Source organism: Misgurnus anguillicaudatus, chromosome 19 (assembly GCF_027580225.2).
Source record: "Misgurnus anguillicaudatus chromosome 19, ASM2758022v2, whole genome shotgun sequence".
Lineage (NCBI taxonomy): Eukaryota > Metazoa > Chordata > Actinopteri > Cypriniformes > Cobitidae > Misgurnus > Misgurnus anguillicaudatus.
Window position 1 is genome coordinate 37455642 of NC_073355.2, and position 27914 is coordinate 37483555.

The 27914-nt window shown below is 39.0% G+C and overlaps 1 protein-coding gene and 2 long non-coding RNA genes across 7 annotated transcripts in view; 1 reads left to right on the forward strand and 2 right to left on the reverse strand.

Moving 5' to 3' along the window:
• The window catches only part of LOC129425517 (vascular cell adhesion protein 1-like), a 90749-nt gene that overhangs the window by 39450 nt on the left and 23385 nt on the right, over positions 1–27914 (forward strand). The window contains exons 10-14 of the mRNA XM_073856659.1: positions 31–168; positions 11803–11976; positions 12083–12358; positions 12714–12953; positions 13038–13145. Of these exons, the coding sequence (XP_073712760.1) occupies positions 31–168; positions 11803–11976; positions 12083–12358; positions 12714–12953; positions 13038–13145 (936 nt within the window). The remainder of the gene's footprint in view (positions 1–30; positions 169–11802; positions 11977–12082; positions 12359–12713; positions 12954–13037; positions 13146–27914) is intronic.
• LOC141351119 (uncharacterized) lies at positions 1853–8690 on the reverse strand. 5 transcript variants are annotated; one of them, XR_012359339.1, is made up of 10 exons: positions 8442–8690; positions 7227–7764; positions 6947–7123; positions 5167–5226; positions 4949–5029; positions 4729–4782; positions 4481–4567; positions 4280–4318; positions 2536–2623; positions 1853–2378 (listed from the first exon to the last, which is right to left on the reverse strand). It is a non-coding gene; the product is annotated as an uncharacterized lncRNA (long non-coding RNA). The 5 variants fall into 5 exon arrangements; XR_012359341.1 differs by lacking the exon at positions 4729–4782; XR_012359338.1 differs by lacking the exon at positions 4280–4318 and having other exon boundaries at positions 2546–2623.
• Positions 26079–27844, reverse strand: LOC129424274 (uncharacterized). Its single transcript, XR_012359345.1, has 3 exons — positions 27704–27844; positions 27312–27367; positions 26079–26810 (listed from the first exon to the last, which is right to left on the reverse strand). It is a non-coding gene; the product is annotated as an uncharacterized lncRNA (long non-coding RNA).

Below are 27914 nucleotides of genomic sequence, written 5' to 3' on the forward strand. Positions count from 1 at the left end.
TGTTATTCATGAGAGATTGATCACTTTCAGATAAACCACAGACAGTTTTAAGTGTTTCTCCACAGCAGTGGTTGACTGAAGAAGATTCAGTGACTCTAATGTGTAAGGTTGTTAAATCATCTACAGGCTGGACATTCAGCTGGTTCACTGTAAAGAGTCTTCACTCAGGTAATATCTCATTCATCTCATAAGATCTACATCAACTGGTTTTATTAAACAAATGTCAACAGGGCTGGACTGGGCCAAAAAATGGCCCCAGACTGCCCACTACATAGGATTACAATTACCACCCATCTTTGTGCAACCTTATAGTACTATTTGGACAGGATCATTTTTGAATAGGGATGTGGGGTAAAGCAATGTCAGTAAAGATTACGGTGAATTTTACCTTCTGTAAAAGGGTTGGGAGAAATTAGCTCAGGTATTACTAATCCCGTTCGAATAGACCAGCTGTAAATATACATGTAAATTTTTTCAAATATACAAGCGTTTAAATTAAGTCAGTTCCTGCATACCACAACACAGACTTTTTTATTTTTTTAAAGGTCAAAAGCACTTCTGGGAATAGAACTGTTTCTGAAATTAATGTCCTTCTCAAACCGAAATTAAAGGATTACATCACCTTCTTAAAAAAATCCTGATAATTTACTCACCCCCATGTGATCCAAAATGTTGATGTCTTTCTTTGTTCAGTCGAGTCAAACAACAACATCTTGTATTGCACCAGCGGTGTGACGCACCAGCGGTTTTTCATATAATCCACTAACTGCCATTCAGTATGTTTGCTTGTGCTTCAGTGTTTTAAACCTCCGTTCTGTGAGCATTTTATATCTACGTTCAAGATTTTAATGTATAGGATCTTAAACTGGGAAACGCACAGCGAACGTAGTTCCAGGCAGCTCTCTTTGCCGCATTACAGTTCCCAGACAGCAATTTAGCTCTTACCGACGTTGGGGCGCATGTACTTGCCCGACATAAAGTGCCTCGGTGAGATGTCTTATGGAGATCGGTAGCTAATAGGCAAGATATCGGGAAGATGGTGGCATTAGAATGATCGCCGACCGTGAGCCAACGTAAACCCGCCCTAATTATTATGACCTATATGCGGCGCGATCCGCTTCGCTCTCCCATTGAACACAGCTGATTTTCGGCTGCATCGCTGTAAACGTCAAGGCATGCTTATAAAGCAGCTGTTCCAGTGTTAAAGGGAGCGAGGCGTCAGGATCCCACCGTTATATAATTGATTTGTTTAGGCCAGGGGTCTCCATGGTGCCAGCACATTCTATTAGTCTCAATTGTAATATTTATTTATTACATACATATGTTTTATATTAACTTGGCTTGGTTTACGTATGTTAACATATTAAACAATACTAAAACATATCAAAAAGTAAAATAAAATAAAATCAGTAAGTAAAACAAAAAAGTTTTGAGTAGAATAAATAAAAAAGTAGCCCTCCAGATTGTTTTATACATATTGTTGTAGCCCTTGCTCACAATGTTGGAGACCCCTGCAGGCTAACTCATTTCATATTGTGTATCAACAACAATCAACCCTCAATAACAGTTTATGTTGTGTTAATCATAAAATTTCTTCCCTAACAATTTGACAAGAGCTAGTGGAGAAGTAGGCAACTAGCCCACTTGCATGCAAGACTCCGTCCGTGGCTGCGCAGTCTGCAGCCGCTTCCTTTTGAGTTGCCAGGTTTTATGACAAAAAAAAGTTAAATTGAAAGTAAGTGATTGTTATGTGTAGGGTGTATTTCATACACAATATGACAACCTGGTAAATGTCAGTCTAACAGAAAAAAATGGATCAGTGAGTTTTCCAGGAGAAATAACAAAACAGAAGGGCATCTGGAAATTTTTTTTTACTTTGTTTTTGCAAAGGCAGTTTCATTTATTTTAACACTCCACAAATTACACTTTGGGGTGGTTTCCCGGACAGGGATTATCTTAAACCGGGACTAGGCCTTAGTTTAATTCTGAAATATAACTAGTTTTAATAACATGTCTTAATAAAAACATTACTTGTGTGCATTTTGAAGCATCACAAAAGACACTGATGTATTTTATGATATGTCAGTGCAAGTTGTTTTCAGTTTGGACAGCTCTTACATTTATTTTAGTCTAGAACTAGTCTAATCCCTGTCCTTGAAACCGTCCCATAGCAAACTGCAACAAAAATAAAAAATTCCCTCCAGAATAAGTCATACTCCAGAATCAGTCCAATCAATTATTTCACTTAAGATGCTTGCTTGTCCCGCCTTTGCCGCCCCCATTCCTGTCTCTGCTCAGACAGCCGCAGCCAGTTTCTCACAGTCATCTTTATATCAGCCTCAGTGGAACTTTGTAGGCAGGATTTCTTAACCCAGCACCTAAAAAAATGTAATAATGTAATAAGCAACAGAAAAAAATAAGACAGCACAAAAGTCTATATATCTTCGTGGATGGTTTCTAAAAAGACAATTCAGAAAAGTCAGAGCATTTTGCAAAAAATAAAATCATGTTGTTTCAACACATTGTAGGACTTACTCAGGAGTACCTGATGAATAGGCTGTGATTTAAGGAGAGCACATCCCTTCATCACTGGGTGTGTCTTGCTGCCAATCATCTTGTGGCACTAGGAAATACAGAAAAAGTCCCGTTACACAAAGAACAGCATCACCCAGGTCCAACTAACAGAGCTAAATAAGTGACCCCACAGCAGTGGTTCTAAAACTTTTTCTGTCATTTTTGTCATTCCCCATTTTATGTAGGACTGTGCTGTGTGTGCGCTGTGTATTGTGTGTGTGCCTGTCTTAGTGTGTTCTTGATCTGCATGCTAAACAGCTTATGTTCAGGAGAGCCCAGCCCTTCATATTCATCTTCCTGCTGCCAATTAACGGTTGTCACTATGAAATGATAAAATTAGATTGTGAAACTGCTAAACAGTATGTAGGCTTTTTGCTCTCAAACTTTTCAAGTGCGCTTACAGCCACAAGTTTAAAGACCCAATAGACCCTTTTACTGTTTGTACACAATGGTGACGTGGCAACGTATGCACGAGCAGTTTGGCAACGGAAGTATGGCAAGAATCAGCAGTGAAGTAACACAGACAGAGAAAGTTATTTTAAAAAGTTGACTCATCAACTTTTTCAACACATCTACCAGATCCGTGTACTATAGTGGAGTGGATAGAAGACATTAGCAGATGGCCAAATCCATAACTTGATTTTCAAAGATTTATTATAAAAACAGATTATTTTTTCCACAAAATGCAATAAATTCATGACAAGTTTTTATTCAAAATGCTATAAATCTATTGAATCAATAGCCTTTATAAATGTGCATTCATCTTTGCCATGTTATTCATTTAGTTGACTAGTGGTATACACCAATTAAAAATATAAACATTAATGGCATTAATCAAAACACTTACTTTGTGATATTAAGAACACTGTCATTGCTGCGGTTATACTTGACGTCGTCGCTTAACGTGTTTCACAGCGATCAGCTGTAAAATGTTTTGGTCCTGCTCGATTTTCGTTGACTTTGAGTAAAATTATGGAAAGTTTTTCATAAGATCCGCTGGGGTCAATGTGTTTGCATGACAGAAACTTGATGTTGTCGGCCCGGGCAAACAAGCACCCGTCTCCCGAGTGTCTCTTGCGTAAATTATTAGATGTTGATGGCTTACGTTTCTTTCCCGTCACAGAAAACCATCACAGGTTTATCAATGCTATTAAAGTATTATTTTGTTTTTGTTTGTTTGTTGATCACGAAGTACAAAGTAGATGAGGAAAACTAGTATTCCGTGTACTCAACGCGCCGCCATTGTTTGTTTACATTGCAATGGTGCGCTGCAAACTGTGGAGCGGATTTATGGCATTCTGTAGAAAAGGAGGAGTGGCGTTTATTGCATTTTGGGAAAAAAGGGAGAAAAGATGACAGAATAAAACGGCGTATATTGGATTTTGCTTAAAATTAAGAATTTACTTTTTAATATTGACCTGATATAATACTGATTCTGGCAGCAACTCATTTTTTTTCAAAAATGGCGTTTATTTGGGACCAAACTCTTTATATATACGTATATTAGTATATTATATTAGTACAACCAAACGCAACAACCAGACATTTTGATGCTGGGAAACCGTTTTAATAAACTTTCTGAGTTGCTAACAGGTTAGAACAACTGGCGAACAACAACACTTCCGTTGCCGAAATGCGCGCACAAACTATTTGATCACGTGGGCTGTAAAAGGGTCTATGCATCACATATTTAACGGAAACTTACATTCAGTACGAAGAAGGTCCTCATTCACTGATGTAATCACTTAAATGGAAAAAACACAAATGGCCCAGATCCAGCTTGATTTTAAAATCTGGCCCCAATTCATTTGCTATTGAATTATTCTGAAATGTATTGTTTTACTACCTCAGTATGATGTTCTGAGTAAAAAGTGCAGATTCATACATTACATGTAAAATATCTTACTATCGTTAGTCCTCTGACGGAGCCCTGGAAGAGGGTGACGTGGAGGCTGCTGCAAAGCACACAGGCCTTCGTTATTATTCGGTGTCACTAGAAAATACAGAAAAACGAAATTATTGGAGTGAACAGTAAGTCAAGTTTATCACAATTAGATAAACTAATGTCAGTGGGTTGAGTAATTGCCACACATTTCTACACACACACACACACACGTGTCAGTGTTTTCATTGTCTGCGTTTTAAATGGCTTACAGTCAGGAAAGCCTTCAGTTCTCGGCGCCTCTTTCTGAATATTAACCGCAGTCTCTTGGAAAGACAGAAAACCTTGGTTTACTGATCACACTACTAATATAAACTCAAAAATCATATCTCTGAAACATCAAACTATGGTATGTGCTGTGGACCTGTGGAGTACATTGTGTCTGCTTGAATTTAGGGACCTGATGCATTTTACTATATAGGGTACACTTACCTTCACTCTACAATGATGTGGGATGGGCTGGAGGAGTTAAACAAGGGGTGGGAGGGTTAGCCAGCTTTCTTCTTACTGACACTTCAAGAAGATTAAAAAAGGTTACAACAGAAAGATGATCAAAAAAGGCACATCAACCATAAGATTTGCACCTTAGATATCTACATCTGATATTCGCTGTATGAGAAGTGCAGCATTATACACATAAAATGTCTTACTAGGCTTGCTCCTTTGATGGAAACTTGGGTGGGCTAGAGAAGGCTGCTTCCTTTTTGTCACTGTCATGGCCATTTAAAAACAAGGATTAAAATTCGAAAAATGTTTAAACACAAATATTACAAATTCTTATCAGGCATAATTAAAGTATGAGCATGTAATTAAAGGGGGAGTTCACCCAGGAATGAAAATAATGTAATTAATGACTCACGAGTTTGGAACGACATGAGGGTAAGACCTCCGTTCATCTTCGAAACACAGTTTAAGATATTTTAGATTTAGTCTGAGAGCTTTCTGACCCTCCGTTGAAAACCTATGCACAGCACACTGTCCAGGAACAGAGAGGCAATAAAAAAACATCATCAAAGTAGCCATTTGACATCAGTGGGTCAGTTAAAATGTGTTGAAGCATCGAAAATACATTTTGGTTCAAAAATAACAAAATTACGACATAATTCAGCATTGTCTTCTCTTCCGGTTCTGTTTTGAACGCGCACGAGACTAAAGTCACATGACTGCAGTGACGCAGCTGACGTACAACGTGGCTGATGTGTTATTAGGTGCGTCCCCGCTTTTTTTTGTGCGCCCGAGCTTCGTTTACAGTCTGAGGGAGACGAATGCTGTAAATGTGAAAAAAATTCACAAACATATCTGAGGATAACACGCCATCTGCGTCACAAGACTTTAGTCAGACACATGCGCTACACAATAGACATAGAAGAGAATGCTGAATAAATTTGTCACTTTTGGACCAAGATGCACCTTGGATGCTTCAACACATTCCAACTGACCCACTGATGTCAAATGGCAACCCCGATTATGCTTTTCATCATCTTTCTGGACATGGACAGCACACCGTGCATAGACCCCCAATGTAGGGTCAGAAAGCTCTCGGACCAAACACAAAACATCGGAGGTCTTACAAGTTTGGAACGACATGAGGGTGAGTCCTTAATGACATTATTTTTCATTTTTGGGTGAACTATCCCTCCAATTTTCTAATGGACATATGGAAACTTAAAGGAACACGCTGACTTTTTGGGATTTTAGCTCATTCACAGTAACCCCCAGAGTTAGATAAGTCCACACATACCCCCTCATCTCTGCGCGCGCCGCAACCCCGTCCGACGCACCCACCGCCAGCCCATCCGAGCATAAAGACTTGAAGTAAATGGCTCCAGCTAGCATGCTGCTCCCAATAAGTGACAAAATAACAGCAACATTTTCCTATTTATGTGTTGTGATTTGTTTAGTCACACCGTGTACAAACAACAAGGTCATGACACAGCCATCTTTTAACAGTATACATACTGGGAACTATATTCTCAGAAGGTGAAGAACTTGCTACTTGGGGGGAGTAATTGCACAACTCTGACCGAACTCTCTGCTCCTCACCGGGGGTTTCTCAGGTGCTGCTAGCAAATCACTGCACCCAAGTAGCCGGGCTTCGCCCTCTGAGAATACCGTTCCCTGCACGCATATGACCAACAGATGGCTGTGTCTCACATGACCTTGTTATTTGTACATGTCGCGACCATACAAATCACAACACACAAACAGGAAAAAGTTGGCATTATTTTGTCACTTATTGGGAGCAGCATGCTAGCTGGAGCCATTTACTTCAAGTCATTGTGCAAAGCTAAGCTAGCGGTGGGTGCATCAGACAGAGTTACGGCACGCACAGAGATGAAAGGAGTATGTATGCACTTATCTAACTATGGGGATACAGTGAATAAGATAAAAAAATAAGCCTTTAAGGTCAAAATAGTTCATTCAACTTGCCAACTGTTATGTTGTTTCCAGCCATAGGTAGGAGGGAAGGGGGAGGAGGGTTTTTTGGAAGGTTTGTTGTGCGTTTTCTTCTTTTTCGCCTGTGATGTTTGTGGTGCATTTTGGGTGTCTGATGAAGGGCACGATGCAGGGGATGATGGTGGTGATGGTGATCTAAGTCAGGATGGTCTGTAAATGAAAAGTTTTTACAAAGATTAGTTTTCATATTGATCACATCGAACATAGAAAGTACAATGAGTAACATCAGAACAACATATCCCCCCACTCTCACTTGTCTCATGTAGTATTCAACAAGAGTATTGTTTTCATCCTTTAGATGGGTTGGGTGATGTCCTCTTGAAAAAACTTTGGAGTATTTTGTATGAGTCTTTATAGACCCTTTTACTCTTTGTACACAATGATGATGTGGCAACGTAGGTGCACGCAGTTTGGCAACGGAAGTATGGTAAGAATCAGCAGTGAAGTAACACAGACAAAGTTATTTTAAAAAGTTGACTTATCAACTTTTTCAACACATCTACCAGATCCGTGTACTATAGTGGAGTGGATAGAAGACATTAGCAGATGGCCAAATATAAAGTGGCCAGATACATATATACGTATATTAGTATATTATATTAGTGCAACCAAACGCAACAACCAGACATTTTGATGCTGGGAAACCGTTTTAATAAACTTTCTGAGTTGCTAACAGGTTAGAGAACCACTGGGGAACAACAACACTTCCGTGGCCGAAATGCGCGCGCAAGCTTTTTGATCACGTGGGCTGTAAAAGGTTCTGGAGGCCACCAAGCCTTCATCGTATTTACCTGAGTGAAAAAAACAGAAAAGACATTTTATTTTGCCTAAATTACAAAGGTTAAATAAAGGCTCTATTTTATGAATAGGTGTGTGTCCAAAAACACTTACTTCCTATCACTTTATTACTTAATAACCACTTTGTCTGACTGTCTACAGTGGCTGTGCACTTGTACTAAACTAGCTCTTTGATTGACAGGTCTACTTTTAACGTTACCATAAAAACGCACAACAAGAGCTGCCTTTAATTTTAAGCATGTCACTTAGACAAAATCATTAAAAATGCATTTAGAGTGTAAGGGGTTGATATTATAAAATGACAGATGTCATTTTTTGTGTAGACAAAAGACAGTCCGTCAATTTATTACCGTTTACCTAACTGTTTACCGAACGATCCCCTCACGTCAAAAATACTGTCTAAAACAACTCACTGAAAAATATTTAATACGCGAACATATTAATAATAACTAACCAGGGGTGCGTTTCCCAAAACCATGTTGCTTATTTTCCATTGCCAACCAACTAGTTGCTAACACAACAGGTTAGCAACTATGGTTTTGGGAAACGCACCCCAAGTCAACAGTTATAACAACAAACCAAGTCTAAAAACATGTAACGTTGCCTCCGACGCCAATTTCTGTCATCCGTTTATCGAAAACATTTCCACAATCATATTTAATCAACATACCTTCGCGCTTACACTGCCGGCTTGATGTGGACCAACAACTGCGTAGATCTAGTGAAGAAAAAAAGAGGCGCGGTCGGCATAAAGGTTGCTCGCGGTTCCTCTGCCGATCTCCGGCTGCAGACTCATCGCGCCGATCGTTTACCCACCTACTTTTATTCTGTGTGCAGGGGAAAAACCCCAACCGACACTTTGCCGCTGGTGCCCTCCAATTGCCGACGTCGGTAAGACTGAACGTGCTGTCTGGGTTCCATTTCACTTCACATAGTTGACTGTAATAACGGACTAACAAAAACAACATGACAGACGATTTTCCGAGGCAATAACAGTGCTGTTTAGAGATACTCAGAGGTAGCCTTGTTCACAAAATCTCTCTCTTTAACTCGCTCGCCCTCTCTCTCTTGCTCGCTCTCTCTCTCTTTTTCTTTCTTTCTTTCTCTGTCTCTGTCGCTCTCTTTCTAATAACTTCATTAATAACTGCCTTAGAATGCTATCAACGGCTCAAGCCTCCATTGCCAGCTCTAAAATGATGTTTTGGAACAAGCAAAAGAGCCGTTAGATGAGATGTGGAAGAAATAGTCCTACTCACGATAGTGATTTAATAAAGTACCTGACAAATCTCTTTAAATATATCATGTGATCAATGTCTTGAGGTGTGGTAACCGTAGTATAAGTGGAATAATTGACTCCAGGCCATTGAATTATTGAAAAATAATGCACACCTGAGCACCTGTGCATTATTTTTCTAATAATTCAACAGCCCGTCGTCAATTATTCCTTACTTACAGTATTACTGTATGGTTATGTTAGCTATCAATAGTTGCCAGATATATAAGGAGTGGATCATTTTCCTTTCGTTATTCATGTTTTAGCCATGGACTGAACATTGTAAACAGTTAATTAAAATCTTTGACCCTGAGTTAGATGTTGATTAACACTAAACCAGTTTAAAAATCAGTCCAATCTTCCCAGCTGTATATGCCAATGACTGTTAAAGTCTTTTATTGCTTATAAAAAACGGACATGATGATAACACATTCAGTTTATGTGATTACAATTATGAGTACACTTTCAGAATGCTCTCATTTACATGAAGATGCACACTTTATACATCTGGGCGTCTGTTGGTGCTTATGGGGTGCCATGCTGGGATGAAAAAAAATCACAGCATACAAAAATCTAGACTACACCACTGGTAAAAGGTGTTTGAAAAAAAAATGTGATCAAAATTTCGACGTAGCTCCCTAATTAATCTGCCCACACTGTTTTTTGTTTTTTATTGTAGTGTTATCACCATCATTTTGCAAACAGCCAACGGTCTATCACTTGTGTTGTTGACTGAGTTTTATCAAGGAGATACCTACACTAATGACATAATGTTTTAAAAGCAGTTCTGCTTACCGCAGGTCCACTCGCCTCTCCCTCGTTACTTACTTTTTGACAGATGCACACTGAAACTGCATGCTCTCAAAGAGCCCGAAACGTAAAATGAATTACACTTTAAAAAAGAAATGGGAATGAGTTTTGTGGGCTGGACAGACAAAATGGTATGAGATATATCGGCTATAAAAAAAATTTAATAATAAATGTTTATGAAACAAATGCAAATGCAGAAAAGGAAATGGGTCTAATCTGGCGGTTAAGGCAAAAGCCTTAAAGTGCACCTATTTCATTGCTAAAAAACAACATTATTTTGTGTATTTGGTATAATGTAATGTGTTTGCTTGGTTTATGGTTAAAAAACACATTATTTTACACATACCGTATATTTTTGTAGCTCCAGATTTCACTCTCTTCCTGAAACGCCCAGATTTTTTACAAAACTCATCGATTTAAAAAGCTCCGTGTCCCTGATTGGCCAGCTAATCTGGGGTGCATTTCCCAAACAACGTCGTAACTAGTTGCTGAACGACCATGGTACGATGCATCGTTTGAGAAACGAACTACCTTTTCACGACTGTTTCCCGAAAGCATAGTAACTTTGTCGCACATTTGTCGTTTGAACCATGTTGGTTTAACAACATAGTTGTATGATGCCATGTGGGAAGTACTAATTAATCTGGGCAAATTGATTTAATGTCAGATTATTGCTGGAAATAACATATGAAGAGTTTCGTTGCAAAACGAGATAAATCCATTTTTTTAAATTTTTGTCAAAACATGTTTATTATTATGTTATCATGTTATTATTTTGTTTAATGGTGCTACTTAGCTGTGTTTTTTTAAGTTATGAAGGTTTAAATCAAAACAAACCAACTGCAGTTGAATTGATATTAATTGGAATGCACAACCAAAAAACCTGATTTCTGAAAAAGAAAAAAAAAAACGGAGTTATCTCATTTTGCATCGAAACTCTTCATATTGCATTGGAAGACTAATTTTGTTATCGTGATTTAGTTATCTGTTGTTTATTTTCAAGATATTTAATTCACGCGCAAGTTCCCTCTTTCGTCACTCCTCCCAGGGATTCCCCAGGGTCTTAAAGCTCGTAGTTCTGTGCACATGCGCAGATTTCAAATGCAGCGCTTTCATTCTGTTTACAAATTTAAAGATGTAAAATAAAATTTTAAAATATTTAGAATGATGGATATAGACTGTACATGTTTTTTGCTTATTTTGTTCAAAAGCATGATCAACGTAAGTCTACATATGATAATAACAAGGAACGATGCTTCTAACGTCAGGTGAAGAGCTGTCGTTCCAACGACATAAGTTAGCGATGCAGTTTGCAAATGTTCGTTTGAACGATGGTTTCAGGAAACACCAAATCGTTGAAAGATGTTAGTAATGATGGAACTTACAGTGTTCGTTGGCTAACAATGCTTTAGGGAAACGCACCCCTGTACATAAGGAATGGCATGAATACCTCTGACATCAGCCGGAAATGTGAGGCTTCTTGCCATGTTTGAAAGATTCGCTCACAATGCAATGCTAACAGGCGTTAACTTACAGACTGAGCCCGAAGCGGGACGAATTATGATAATGTCAGTCTTGTCTACATCACCAATCCCAGGAAGTAAACTGTTGCCTACAATCTGTGTGTTTGTTGTAGTCGAAGAAACTGTTTGTACCTTTTGTATATCAGTTTTGTTATTTGCTGCATTTCTGATAATATAAAACTAGATCGAATTATACATAAAGAATAATATATAAAATTAGAATAAACACATTTGAGGCAATCAGAATCGAGTATTCAGACCCACCGTGGTATTATTCAAATTAAGATACTGTACTAAATGACAAGCAAAAACCTCTTTGGATTGTGTAAAATTTCCAGTTTTCTTATGGCAACATTCCCAAATAGTCTCTTTTTTCAACATTTCATTGTATACGCATAACGTGTAGAATAATTTGACTTTTACAGTGAATAAAGATTTTGATTATGAGCTGGTGTCAGACAGCATTCGAGGATCTAATGGCAACTACACAGTGAGTTCAGTGACTGTGAAGCACACAGGAGTTTATATGTGCAGAGCAAAGAGAGGAGATCCAGTCTATCACACAAAGTACAGTAACACACAAACACTGTGGATCACTGGTAAGTTCATCACACACAACTATAATAAAGATAATTTAATAAATACATTTAATTAAAAAATAATTTATTATTAAATAAAGATGATTTTCTGTCATTTTCTTCTCAGGTGTTTCTCGTTCAGTCTCTCTGATCATCAGACCCAACAGATCTCAACACTTCTCATCTGAATCTCTCTCTCTGAGCTGTGAGGATCACAGTAAATCTGCTGGATGGACAGTGAGAAGGTATACAGACACATTGAGAATTTGTACATCATCAGTTTATGGATCAGAAACAGGATCTTCATGTACAATCAACCCTCTCAACACATCTGATACTGGAGTGTACTGGTGTCAGTCTGAATCTGGAGAGAAACTTTATCCTGTGAATATCTCAGTACACAGTGAGTTTATATTTCTGCTTTTTTAGAGACATTTAAAGTTTAACAGTCAGTTCATAAAGAACAGTGCAGCAAGTGCAGTAATTTAAATTATATTTGGCACTTTAGAGATATAGAGAAATATAAATATAAAATATAAAGAAATACAAATACTGGTGCAGTGGTGGTTGTTATATAATTGTTAGGCTTTTCTTGTTGGTTGCCAGGGTGTTGCTAGGGTGTGTCCCCTACTATAGCCTTATTATCTTCTGATCTCTAAATAATGTTTAGGTCCCTCCTTTAATGTGAGTCTTTGAGATTTTCACTTGGTTAATTTGATATAATTTAATAATCATCATTCATTTCTTCTGTTGTGTAGATGTTCATATTATTCTGGACAGTCCTGTTCATCCTGTGACTGAAGGAGATAATCTGACTCTTGGTTGTTTATATCGACTTAACCTCCAAACTGAATTTTATAAAGATGGATCAGTGGTTCAGAATTATACTAAAGAAGAAGTGATGATCATCCCTACAGTCTCAAAGTCACATGAGGGTTTCTACTATTGTAAAAATTCAGAGAAAGGAGAGTCTCCAAAGAGCTGGATCTCAGTCAGAAGTGAGAGTCTATAGAAATGATCTCAAGTGATTTAGTTTGTTGTTGTTCAGATATACTACATGATAACATGTGTTTCTGTTTTAGAAGCTCATGTGAAGATGTCTGGACTCAAGATTTCCATTTTTCTGCTGGCAGTTTGTCCATATCTGATAGCAACAGCCGTGCTGGTTTTCAAATGCTACAGATTGAAAGGTCTGATTTATTAGGTTGTTATATTTACTATTGTGCCTGAACAGCATAATGTCCAGTTAATGTCAATAATTGTTTTTGTCTGTGTTTAACAGTTCCTCACTCATCTGTTGAAGATCAGTTCCAGTATGCAGAAGATGAAACATCATTCTGATATGAATGTGTTGTGAGTGCAGTGAAGCATCAGTCTGTGATCTTTCAATAACACATTCACAAAGTGCATGTCAATAACAATTACCTAATATGATTTTTAGAGTGAATCCCTTTATTATTGATATGTGTGTGAATGTGATAAAGTAGTCACTCCCAGTTTTTAGCATTAGCATCATACGTTTGTTAAAAGCACTTTTGTAATTGTTTTCATAATTCCCATAATGTGACACATTTCTGAGTAAAGCAGGATATTTATGGTTCAGCTGAAAATGAATTTCATAAATGGAACAATGTATTGCATTTTAATAATATATATTACCTTTTACTTGTATCGCTAAATCTACATTCTTTAATGCTATTTTGCAAATTTCAGAAAAAAAATCTGTTGTTAGTCATGTTAGTGTCATTTTTTATAATGGATCCATTAAATCAGATGTGACTTCATGAGTGTGTGTTGTTGCTTTCTTTGTTGTTGTAAGTAAATAAATGATTGTGTAGTGAAGATGTTATTTGACTTCCACACACGAGTGGTCACTGTGATACCTCTGTGTTTTGTTGTTTTACTGAGTCCTTTATTAATACGATGAAACTGTTGCTAGTCAACACATCGATTTCTCTTCAAGAAGGTAAGAAGTTTGCTTTTCCTCATTCATTTTTTGTGGTCTGTGTGTGTGAGTTTAATAAAGTTTATCAAACAGAGAGAATTTGTAAGCTGTAACACAGATGAGAGTAAAGAGGCGGCACTATGAGAGTTCAACACAATCTGAGTGTAAACAACACACAGTCATCAACTTGATTATTGTACATTTATAGAGGATGATGATGAACTTCTTCATCTCACTGTTTGACTCGTGATCAACATTTGTCATTTCTTTGATAATCTGCTGATCAGATGACACTTTTGTGGGGGAACACGGTGACATTATAGTATTGTCTTTCCATGTAACTTTTTAGTGAGTTGGTCTGTGGTGTCTACTGTAGGGTGTTGTAAGATGGGTGCTGTGGTATTATGGTCTTTTCCTCTCTATGTTTCTTGTTGCTTTTTAGATTTGTGTGTCTGTTTCATTTCTGTTCAGAATTGTTAGATTTTAGGCTTGAGCATCTTTTCACATTAATTATGAGTCTTGTAATTTTTATAAAAAAAATAATAATGTGATAATTTAAATAAGTGTTGTTTATTTCATTACTGAAATTGTGGTATAGTGTTTGATAGAACATATTGAGAAGATTTTTATTACTAAAACCGAAAGATACATCAATTTTGAACCTTGATTTGAGGAACAAAAAGAATGGCAGTGCGCAAAGATATTTGAAGAGTTTCGTTGCAAAACAAGATAACCACCGTTTTCTTAATTGTTCAGAAATCTCATTTTTTTGGTTGTGCATTCCAATTAATTTCAATGCAACTGCAGTTGGTTTGTTTTGATTTAAACCTTCATAACTTAAAAAATACAGCCAAGTAGCACCATAAAACAAAATAATAACATGATAACATAATAATAAACATGTTTTGACAAAAATGTAAAAAAATGGATTTATCTCGTTTTGCAACGAAACTTTTCATTTGTCAGAGCGGTTGATGTAAGAGGTACACATTAAGAGGTAAGCTGTATTAAGCTTCATAATTTCCCTTAAGTAAATTCTTTCAGAATAGGCAGTTAGTTCAACAGCGTAGCTATATGAGCTAATTAGTTGAACTGTGTTATTAATTAACATTAACTTTTTTTGTGGAAAAAAATGCGAATGGTTGTAATACAGTAACTGTGTAACAATGCTGTGGTTAACCCTCCCCCAAAACCTCAATGTACGCTCCATTACGATTTGTTAACTTAAGACTATGACGCCAATTAAAGCAATCTCCAAAAATAGCCACTGTTATAATCGTGCAAAAACATTATTTTGACATCTCACTATATTTTAAAGAGTGTCTGAATGTTGCAATTAAGCATACAGTAGTTTATTTTAATAGTTTATTTTAATTATCCCTCCATACAAGTGTCACCAAATTTTTAATAATATTTTATTCTCTAGATACACCATTTGTTATTGGTGAAACTGTATTTGAGCTTATGTTATTGTGACCATTTGTATAGTACATTAAAACATCACATTATTAAGTTTCAGTGTTAAAGTTAAACTATGACAGTACTTAGAGTTAGACAGAGAGGATAAAAAGACTTGAGCAAGATGTACTGCAGCACATAATGAAAATTTCCATCTGCAAGCGAGATGATCTCTTGTCGTGTATTGTTGTAATGATGCTCCCGGAGAATGAGGATCCATTTCAGAACTTTATTAACATAATCGTAGTCAGACATGTAAGGTTAGAAACGCCAACAAACAATCAAATATGGGCTAGGCAAACTTAGAGTAATAAGGCAGGCAGTAGGTCGAGGCAGGCAAACAACAGTAGTAAAGACAGTTCCAGATCAACCACAGGCAGACAATGATATAAACAAACGCTCAGTAATGATAGCAGGGACAAATCAAGGGCTGTTTCTCAATATGTGTTCTTCAGCGATCTTCTGTCCTTGTGTCCTCGCTCTACGTCATCATTAACAGTCGAATTTCAATTCCAATTCTCAAGTACACAAGAAAATAGGACGCATGATAATACCCGGATGAGTTCTTGATATCGAGGATGCATCGAGTGCAAACTTGCGCGCTGATATCTGGGGAGGTCACGTGACCAGCAGGAAGATCGCACACATCTCAATTCTCACAGCTGCGTTCTGTGTTCTCACGACCTTCTGAGTTCGTTCTTTAGAGGTCGCCTGGAAGACCAGTCTCCACGAGAACACAAGTCCGTTCTTTGCGTTCTTGGAATTTAGAAACAGCCAAGATCTCACACAGGCTTATATAGTGTGGATAATAATGATCAGGTGGAAGCGTGAATCAGTACCAGGGGCATACTGCCCATAAATTCAGATTTATAAAACCATGTGTGATAAAGTGGAAAAATACAGTTTTTGTAAAGACAGTTTCTGCTTGATATGATAGACAATTTAAAATATCTAAATGTTTATATCGATTAAATGTTTACAAAATGACTAAAATGTTGATATTGGTCAAATGTTGCTATTTGTTAAATGTTATAAAATTACTAAAATGTGTATATTGGTTATGTTAAAATGGTTATAATATTAATAATAATCATTAGATGCAATTAAAAATTATAATTAACTTGTTTTATTGTTATGATATGTATGCATGTGATTGGTTATGCGTGTGTGTTTGCGTGGCCACGTACCTGCGTGCCTGTCGTCATGCGCAGATAGAGTGAACGTCCCGAGACGCGCTTTATTCAGGATAAAAGTACTGAAGAAGCAACACGTCTGTGATTTTCTCTCTTCATATTTCTATCTCTCCTTTCAGGTATGACCTAATAAAACAAAAGACTCGGATGTGTTAAAGTGTAAATAGTGTTAAATGGTATATATTTGAGTTAAACGTGTTGGAAACAGTTTCTTATACTTTATCAATCGTTTTGAGTTGCACATGTATGAGCACATGGCTAGTATGTGTGCATCCTGATTAGCGTGTTGTTCGCTGTATATAATAATCTCTAAGTTTATATTGTATATTTGATGTGTAAGAGTTGGTAATGTTTATGTATTATGCAAATCCAGTGTCAAAAGCCATCGCTAACTCGTGTGTGCGGGTTATTTAACCCCTTCATGTTCATATGAGGTTTGTTATGAGCTACGTGGTTTTATTGAGAACATGCATGTCTTTACTGAATGTAAGCGTGTTATTTTGCAAATTTGTGTTATTGTAGCAAGTTTATTTTTGTTTAATATGTGCAGAAAAGAGAAGGCATTGAAAACAATACATAGAGTGAAGTTATTTAAACTCAAATTGTCTTTTAAAGAAGGGTAAATGTATATTGCCATCTTTTGTATGTTGCTGCAGTGTTGTGAAATGTGCTGTTGTGAAAATGTGAAGTTGTGAAAATGTGTTTGAAAAATACAATTCAGGATAAAAGTACTGAAGAAGCAACACGTCTGTGATTTTCTCTCTTCATATTTCTATCTCTCCTTTCAGGAGTACTACAATTTTGGAGGCACCGCTGGGATGACTGTTGGGTGGTCTGACTCCTTCACAGCGACAACCACCCAGTTACATTCATCTCTTACCCAGACATACAGCAGTGAGTCTGCAGTGTGAAGTGGAGTGACGAGGCTGATTTAGCGGTGCGTGCGCTTGAGACACAGTGAGTTCAGAAGCGACGGCACCTGGGTTAGCGAGGTAACCACCACTTTCAACACTGCTAAATACTGTAGAGAAAAAAAAAGAGAATGGACGCGCTTCAAAGTCTTCAGGAGGAGATAGGAGAAAAATTATGCACACTGTCAAGAGAGAAATTAATAGAACTCTGCTCTTTTTTACACATCACGTCAGTGAAAGATGTGACCCGCCTCTCGCTCATAAGGTCTATCAGCAGTCATTTATTGAGGAGTGAGCTGGAAGAACTAGAAGATGGTGGCATGGCGGAGTTATGTTCTATTTATGAGAAGATAAGTGACCTCACAGTGACCACTACAGACAGCCTGGAAAAACAGGTGGAGCCCGGACACGTCGAAAGAGACATGAACACGGCACAGAGGCTAGTAAAAGAAATATGCTAGTGCTGTAACTGAGTCATTTCAGGCCATGCATATTAATACTGCCAATGCGCACACCACATCAGTAGCTCAGGCAACATCAGACAGGAGGCGGACAGACCCTTCAGAACTGTCCCAAAGACACAGCGCGCCAGTCATTTGGCATAAAGAGTTTAAAATCTCAGGGTTGATCGGTGAACCAGGCCAAAAGGACAGATTATCATTCTCTAGTCTTGCTCGTCAAATTGAGAGTGGGCTGGCCAAGGGATACCCTGAACAGGAAATCATTGATGCAGTAATCAGATCCATTACACCTGGGCTTCAGCTGCGTAGCTATCTCGAAGGGAAAGCTGGTTTAACTCTTCCTACTCTGAGACGCATTCTCCGATCCCATTATCAAGAAAAAAATGCAACTGAATTATACAAACAATTAACCACCGAGGGCCAGCGCAGCAAAGAGACCCCACAAAACTTCCTGATACGTGCTCTTGACCTGAGACAAAAAATTCTGTTTGCCTCACAAGAAGATGAATCTGGACTAAAGTATGACCCTGTGTTAGTGCAAAACATGTTTTTGCATTCAGTTTTAACAGGCTTGCAGAATGACCGTGTTCAAGGCGACTTACAGCCGTATCTATCTGACACTGCGATCTCCGATGAAGTATTGCTGGAAAAACTAAATGTTGCATGCTCTCGTGAGTCAGAGAGGCAAAACAAGCGGAAAACAGAACGCCAAGCCGTTGTTCACGCAACCCAGCTAGATGAACCCGTCCCTGAACAAAAATGCCAGCCTAAACAGTCAAAGCTTGACTTGATGTCTCAGCTAAAAAGACTTAGCGATGACATTATGCTGATCAAAGAGCAAATCCAACAACCACTAGTTGCACCACAGCATTGCTTTGCAGTTAACAGTGAAGAGGTTGCATTGACCGCAGGACGTCTCCATCCGCAGAACATGACACGGACCAGCCCGTTGCCATCAGAGTGGAGCCCAGGGCCAGGTCATCAAGCACAGGGGTCAGATTCGGTCACACATGAACAACAACATTATCAATTTCAATCACAACATCCGCAATTTGGTGCGGTTTCGCAGCAACAGTATGCAACATCAGGGCCACGCCATGCATTGACACATTTAGCTCAACAACAACAGCCCCAGCACCATCACTTTCAAATACCACCCCAAGCCAGTCGGTCACTATACCCAGTCACACAACAATATCCAAATGAACTGTTGTCACAACCCCAACGCCAGTTTCAACCGCCCAGGCGGCAGCAAGCTAGACAATGTTTTCACTGCCAACAGAGGGGAACCGCGGAGATGTGCACCCATTGCTATTATTGTAGCAGCAGCGAACATTATGCAGCTGGTTGCAGAGTACGAGGTACGAGAAACTCGAGAGAGATCCAGTTAAACAGGCAAGGGTCGCTCCAAAGGGACAGGGAGTGACCCAAGAGACAAGCACGTCCCGACAACGCATAACCCAACCACCCAAAACCAAACCGCAATACCCTTTGCCTCATGAGATAGACAGCATAATAACAGCCCAATGCAGAGTTAATCAGCACTCCCCAGTAACCTCCCTAGTTGGCAAGCAATGCCTGGTGGCCTGTTATTTGCAAGGACATGAGACAGAAGCTTTATGGGACACAGGTTCCCAGGTGTGTATTATTGATGAACAATGGAAAGACAGCTACATACCAGAAGTTAGACTGAGGGATATTTCTGAAGCCACAGAGACACCTGAACACCTACATCTCGTGGCGGCCAATGGTACTGACATGCCGTACGGGGGATGGGTTGAGGTGACGTTCAAGTTGGCCTCCCCTGCTGAAAGAGTGAAAGAATTAGTCATCCCTATGCTTGTTCTAAAGGGTCAGCAACTCCCTAAACCTATCATTGGATTTAATGTAATCGAGCAAATGATGAAACAAAAAGACACTGACAATGCAGACAAAGCGACTAACAGGCAGCTGTACCAAACCGTTGTAAACGCCTTTCCCAACCTGAAAAGAGGCCGAGTGCATACCTTCATCAATCTGGTGACAGCTGATGATCTTGGCGAGTATACAGTGAGTACTGCCAAGGGATCTGTGAACATACCAAGGCACACGGTTACCCAAATACAGTGCAAAGTTAAAATGCCACGTGTGAGACAAGACAGTGTGTTGCTGTTTGAGCCATGCGTTAACCCTCAACACCCTGAGGGTCTCGAACTGTTTGACACTCTACTGGAGGTGAAAAAAGGTACCTACCCTTTGGTCACTCTGAGCGTGCAGAACGAGACCGACCACGATATTATCCTTGGAGGTGGAGTGGAGCTGGGCCAGGTGCAACCAGTTAAATCAGTCTTACCTGCGACAATGATATCCCCAGGGGAAACAGGATCTGTGACTCAGGTTAGGGTTGATGAGACACCAAGGGGAACGGAGGAAGACAGCCTGTGGGATCCCCCAGTCGACTTAAGCCATCTAACTGTACAGCAACAACAACAAGTGAAACAGATGTTAAGGGAGGAGTGCCAGGTTTTTTCAAAATCCAACGACGAGATTGGCTGTGCCAAGGGACTTCAAATGAGTATCTCCTTGAATGACAGTACCCCTGTAGCTCGGACATACAATTCAGTTCCAAAGCCTTTGTACCAGGAGATGAAAGACTACCTACAGGACTTAATAGCTCAAGGGTGGTAGAAAAGTCCAACTCCTCGTATTCCTCACCAGTTGTGTGTGTCCGGAAAAGGGATGGCAGCCTTAGACTGTGCATAGATTACAGAGACTTGAATCAGAAGACTGTACCTGACCGCCAGCCGATCCCTCGAGTGCAGGACATCTTAGATGGCCTTGGGGGTAATTCTTGGTTCTCTCTGCTCGACCAAGGGAAAGCGTATCACCAAGGCTTCATGACCCCAGAGAGCAGGCCACTAACAGCATTTACAACCCCCTGGGGTTTATATGAATGGGTCCGCATCCCCTTTGGCCTTATGAATGCTCCTGCAGCGTTCCAGCGGTTCATGGAGGAATGTTTGGAAGGATTGAGAGACAAGATCTGTGTGCCATACCTGGACGATGTCTTGGTCTTCACAAAGTCATTTGATGAGCAAGTGGAGGCAGTGAGGAGGGTACTGAGGCAATTATGTACCCATGGGATTAAATTAAAACCACAGAAATGCGACATGTTTAAGAACGAAGTGAGATACCTGGGGAGAATTGTGTCTGCAGAGGGTAGTCGCCTGGACCCCGCTGACACAGCTGCCGTAACAGCTTTGAAGGACAAGCCACCAAGCACTGTAGGTGAGCTACGTAAGATCTTGGGCCTGCTCAGCTACTACCGTCGGTACATAAAGGATTTTTCAAGAACTGCCAGTCCGCTGTATAACCTTTTGAAGGGCAAAACCAATGACGGGGAAAGTTTAGCAAAGACAAAGAAAAGGACAGTAAGGAACAAGAGGGGCTCGGCAGTGCCATCAAACCAGCGGATTGAATGGACAACAAACCACCAAGAAGTCTTGGAAGAATTGATTGAGTGTTTGGTTCAACCACCTGTGTTAGGGTTCCCAGAGTTCTCTGAACCATTCATCCTCCATACAGATGCATCAAATCAAGGCTTGGGGGCTGTTCTATACCAACAACAAGGTGGAAAGTTGAGGGTGATTGCTTACGGGTCCAGAACATTGACAGCGGCTGAGAAGAATTACCACCTCCACAGCGGGAAGCTGGAATTCCTCGCCCTCAAGTGGGCTGTGACTGAAAAATTTAGGGACTATTTGTACTACGCCCCAACTTTCACTGTGTACAGCGATAATAATCCCTTGACCTATGTACTCTCCTCTGCAAAACTTAATGCAACCGGGTGCCGATGGGTTGGTGAGTTAGCGGATTTCCATTTCACAATCCGCTACCGGCCAGGAAGAGAGAATGTGGATGCAGACACGTTGTCTAGGATGCCATTGGACGTCGGGACTGTGATGAAAGAGTACACAGAGGAGCTACCATCAGATTGCATCGGAGCAATGATCCAGGCAGTAGAAATACAGGATGAGCTGGGTCCCAACATGACTGTCAGATACGAGGATGTAATGACATGGAGAGACACAGATGAAATATCACCAACATCTTTGTCAAAAGAGGAGATTCGACAGGCACAGAGTGACGATAAGGACATCAAAGTGATTGTCGAGCACTTACAGTCTGGGTCCCGGCCAAACTCAAAGCAGTGGCGGGCAGTCAACCCAAAAGCCAGAGGTTTAAGCCGAGAATGGGACAAGTTACAAATAGATGAACATGGCATACTGTACCGTAAAACGTCACAGCGGACACAGCTTGTGTTACCAGCCAAGTTCAAGCACATTGTCCTGAGAAAACTACATGATGAGATGGGCCACCAAGGGCTGGATAGGACAACAAGCCTTATAAGAGACCGTTTTTTCTGGCCACAGATGCAGAAGGACATTGAGCATCATGTGCTAAGGGCGTGTCCGTGCATTAAGAAAAAAAAACCTTGCCGGGAGACACGAGCACCCCTAAAGAGCATCGAGACAACTTACCCATTTGAGCTGGTCTCGATTGATTTTCTCCATCTGGATAAGTGTAAGGGAGGATATGAGTACATCCTAGTTGTCATCGACCACTTTACTCGATTTGTTCAAGCCTATGCTACCACATCAAAGTCAGGCAAAACGGTGGCTGACCGACTGTTTAACGATTTCGCCCTTAAGTTTGGATTCCCTTCGAGGATCCACCACGACCAAGGTGGATAATTTGAGAACCAGTTGTTCGACCAACTAAGGAAGTACAGCGGTATTACAGCATCAAGAACAACCTCTTACCATCCACAAGGAAATGGCCAGGTGGAAAGATTCAATCGAACCATACTACAGATGCTCAAGACTCTGACAGAGAAAGAGAAATCCAATTGGAAGGAGGCACTTAACAAACTTGTCTTCGCATACAACTGCACTAAATGTGAGGTTACCGGCTTCTCGCCATTTTACCTGTTGTTTGGTCGCTCCCCAAGACTCCCTGTGGATGCGTTGTTCGGACTTGACCAGGATCGCGGCACCACTAATCAGCGAGAGTATGTGGAACGTTGGACAAAGGGAATGCAAGAGGCTTATGAGATTGCACGGGACCATGGAAAAAAGTCTGCTGAAAGGAACAAGCGAAATTACGACCACAAAGTAAGATGTGCTGACCTGTACCCTGGAAGCAGAGTTCTTGTGAAAAATCTCACTCCGCGAGGGGGTCCTGGAAAGCTACGGAACTACTGGGAGGACGAAGTTCATGTTGTAATCCGTCAAGTCATAGAGGATGTCCCTATTTACGAGGTGAAACCTGAGCAAGGGAAAGGAAGGTCAAGAGTTTTACACAGAAATTTACTTCTACCATGTGATTACTTACCATCAGCCATTGCAGAGGAAAAGGACTCCACACCTAACCAACCAAGGAAAAAGAGGGGTCAGCTTGGAAGGAACAGAGAGTATGTTCCGGAGACCAACAGTGAAAGTGACGAAGATGAGTACAGCTTCAGAGTAGAATTCCAACAAAGAAACAAAAGGACAGATGGACAACATGAGACAAATAATGAAGTGTTATCAAGGGAGTTAGACTTACCTGGATCATCAGTAGGTACCCATGAACTAGCTTGTGAACAACATCCACAGTCAACCCAAGCTGGATTGGAAATTGAGCCTAGAGAAGAGAGACAAGACAACAACACAAGCGGCAGGCAGGAAGCTCAGGAGATTCGATCAACTGTTGAGTCTGAGGAAAAAGAGTTAGTTGAGAGAGGAGCACCTGCAACACAAGAACAGAGAAACATGAATTTAGGGGACAAAACAGTTTCAAGTTAACAACGAGAACGCGAAGGCCTCCAAAAAAGTTCACTTATGACACCTTTGGGACACCAGTATGTCGCAATGTGCAGAGGTGACTATTATCAGGATTTCAGAGTCCCAAACACTTGGCCAACAATACCCTTTTATTATCACCAAAACCCACCCTTTTGCTACTAACCGTGTACTACCATATCCATAAGTTGATCTACTGTTTCGACTACACTACTAAGTGCCTTGGAGTGCAAATAGTATGGACTGTTGATATGTGGTCAATCATACTGAAAACTTTAATAAGCTTATGAACTGCCCTTTCTAATATGCACACTGAAGGGCCTGGAAAACATATATGAACAATGCACTAACGATATTGAACTTAAGTGAACAGCAAAGCAGATATGGCTGTGGGACTTAGGGAACATGGACTGTTCTCATTTGGCCATGATAGGTTGCTTGAACATTAAATGGACTGTTTGCACATATATATACACACATGAAAATGGACTGTTTACACATATATATACACACATGAAAATGGACTGTTTGCACATATATATATATACACACACATAAAATAGACTGTTGCTAGAAAAAAAAAAGACATGGACTGTTTGCAAGGCCTATAAAATATTGAATGTAGACTTTGCACCTGCAGCTTTTTGAAAGCATTTTTTTGCAGAGACTCTGGATTATTCCTTCTAAGTTTTTGTGGCATCAGCCTGGGACTTAAAAGTATTCTTGTTTTTTTTTCAATGAAGTGGACTTCTTTTGCCTCCTTGAGACATTGAATAAGACCCTTGCACTTTCATTGTTAATGTGTGGAATAATCTATTGCATTTGAGTCACGAAACTTAATGTGTGTCAATATTGAGGAAATGTGTATATGGGTATACAGATGTGAAACAGGACATGTCATAAAGTGTATCAAAGAAAGAAGAAAACAGTGGGTAATGAAAAGTTGTAATGATTGATAAGAGCATTGGTGAATGTCGGGACGACATTTTTTGCTGTAGGGGAGAGTGTGATAAAGTGGAAAAATACAGTTTTTGTAAAGACAGTTTCTGCTTGATATGATAGACAATTTAAAATATCTAAATGTTTATATCGATTAAATGTTTACAAAATGACTAAAATGTTGATATTGGTCAAATGTTGCTATTTGTTAAATGTTATAAAATTACTAAAATGTGTATATTGGTTATGTTAAAATGGTTATAATATTAATAATAATCACTGCATGAAAAGTGGAATTTTCGTCAGAATGTGGCACTGTAGATTGCTGTGAAACTCCAAGTTTACGACTGCGCACGACAATTTGCAGCCAACACCGAAAACTGACGTAAGTTGTCAGAAGTTGACGTGGGTCTTGCTTGGAAGTTGTCCCCCCTTCCCCTAATTCTAGGGGAGGCTTTAACATGTAAATGAACATGCTGTGAGCTATACAAATGCAAATCAGGGTAGCAGCTGGGGGAGTTTTACTCGGGTAACATTCTGACAGGTTTTAATCTTTGATTTTAAGAAAATCTTTGGTATCAGTAAAGCAAAATTACAGACTCTTAAATTTTAGTTTGAATTTATTTATTTTTAAAGTATGCTACACTGTTAACACATTGTCTTCATGATGTAAACATCACTTAATATTTTGAGTTATGGACATTTACTTAAAAAATCTTAGTTCATTTAACTTTTAAGTGTATAAAATTAATTAAACTAAAACATTCAAGTGAATGAACTTTAGCAGTACATGTTGTAAGGAACACCCATAATCCTTTGTCTCAGAATATTATGATTATTTAAGCTTTTTTACAGAATTAAGAACTAATAAGAACTTTAACTACTTAAATATTTGTTAAAATGTCATAGAGGTTTATGCTCTAATATTATTCATGTTGTTTAGTTTAAAATGATAAATTACCATTTTTGTAAATGAAAGTCCCCGTTCAGGTGATCAGTGTTTATTGACATAAACAACACATTGTATTGTATTGTGTTTCAGTGGAGAATCAAGTTTATTTAATGACTGACTAAGTCATGAGTTTTGTGTTATAATACCATTTATAACACTAAGATTATAATTATACATTAATTAAAAATATAATTTTTTTCAACTCAGTTAACTAAGTGGAGATGTTGGACAGAGTAATTCAAAATCAACTTTAAGTTTAATGACAATCATTTATCAAACTTTTCTTCACCATTTATCACAATACTTACAAAATATTTTTTCCTAATAATTTTTAAACTATCCCTTTAAGTAGTTTCAATTTCTCCAGGCTAACAGTGTATATTAATTACTCTGTATGTAATTAGCAATAACCAATGTTAGGTAAAAAAGATACACCAAACTATTTATTTCAACAATTTTAATTGTTTTAACAGAGTTTTAATCAGGCTCAATTTGTGCATTCTATGCACACAACATGTCAAACAAAAAAATGTCTGTCCGGATGGGAATGAAGCAAGGTAACTTGTGCAATTACATCACAGCTCAAATACTGTGCATAGTGGCATGACTTCAGTTTATTGAATTCACATACTGGTAATCCTGCCATACTTGTCCATCATTTACATCTCCTAACACACCCTTGGGCAGTTCCCGCTTTCGCCTTTCATCTAATTTCTCTTCAAATCCAAGTCTTTTAACAAGTCCTCCCAGAGACTGCACAACACTCTTGTAACAGTAAGAACGTATTGGATGGACATACTCTTCACCGCTCGAATATGTAGCCTATCTTAGCAAGGCAGAGCCATATTTCTTCCTTAATGCAGACCTCTGCTGTGGGTGATTGTAGAACGGGATGTGACCACAAGTCCTGCAAACCTTTGTACCATCCTGTCTGCGCTCATAGGTTTCAGTAAGCATGTACACTGTCATATATTTTGGACAAACCACATACAGTAAGAAGTCGTCACGGAGGATACCAGTCAATTTCATCATGGCCAAAATTTTCATCAACAAGTGTTCTGTTTTTTTCACTTCTGGACTGATCACTTCCATGCTCCTCCCCATCTTGTATGTGAGGATAGGCTTCACTCTGCTCCTCAGCAAGGATTTCCCCCTCTTCATCCACATAGTCATCCTATGGAAATTTAAAGGACATATTTAAAACACATGAAATGCACATACTCAGCACCACCATTAGACCATTAGAGATTGAAAAGTCCATCATGAATATGGCCATTTGAGATTGAAAACCCCATCGTTAATATGGTCATTTGAGATTTAAAAAGAACATAATTAATATGGTCATTTCTCATCAATATGGCCATTTGAGTATGAAAAGATTTGAAAACTGTAGTTGGAAAAGATCATGTGCATCTCAAACAGCTAGCTTTATCTTAGTGCAATGAACAAGTTAAGTACTTTGTGGGAACTTCATCCACTTCAACTTCATTTTAAATGTTTTTTTATACTTTATAAAGTGTGTTTATACTTTAGTTGCTTTCATTAGTAAACTAACAGAAATTTGAGAGTGGAAAACAATAATGTGGGTGAAACATGTTAGGTTTTCCCATTTTAGCTCTGGATTAGCATGTACTGAATTTTATACTGGTATATCCAAATGTAATTTCATGCTTACCACACAACAGGAGATGTCCAGGAAAAGATGAATGCTTTGGTCATCTGCTGTTTCGTCTGAAAAACAACAAACAGAAGATACCGTTATGCATTATAACGCGATATTCCTATTTAATTATAAATTAATTTATACTATTAAAATAACAACAACAGTGGTAATCAACCACATTTAACTAGACCAGGGGTCTCCAACCTTTTTGTGAGCAAGGGCTGCCACAATGGATAAAACATGCTGGATGGCTACTTTTTGATATAGCATACTCAAAACGTTTTTGTTTAACTTGTTGATTTTATTTTATTTTATTTTACTTGTTGATATGTTTTAGTATTGTTTAAAATGTTAACATACGTAAAGCAAGCCAAGCTTATATAAAAATATGTAATTATACTCACCGTTGTCTTAACTGCAATTCGCTGGGTGCATTTCTTCAAATTCTTCAATCACTTTTTTTCTGGGTCCTCGGATTGCTTTTCACTTTCACCAATCTCTCTAACTCCAGTAAAGTTATCCTCCGGGTCTTTACACATGACAGGACATCACTCACAGCGGGTTCATGACTGGATAGCAGCAGGCTCTGTACGTTATCTGACCTGACGTAGTCCT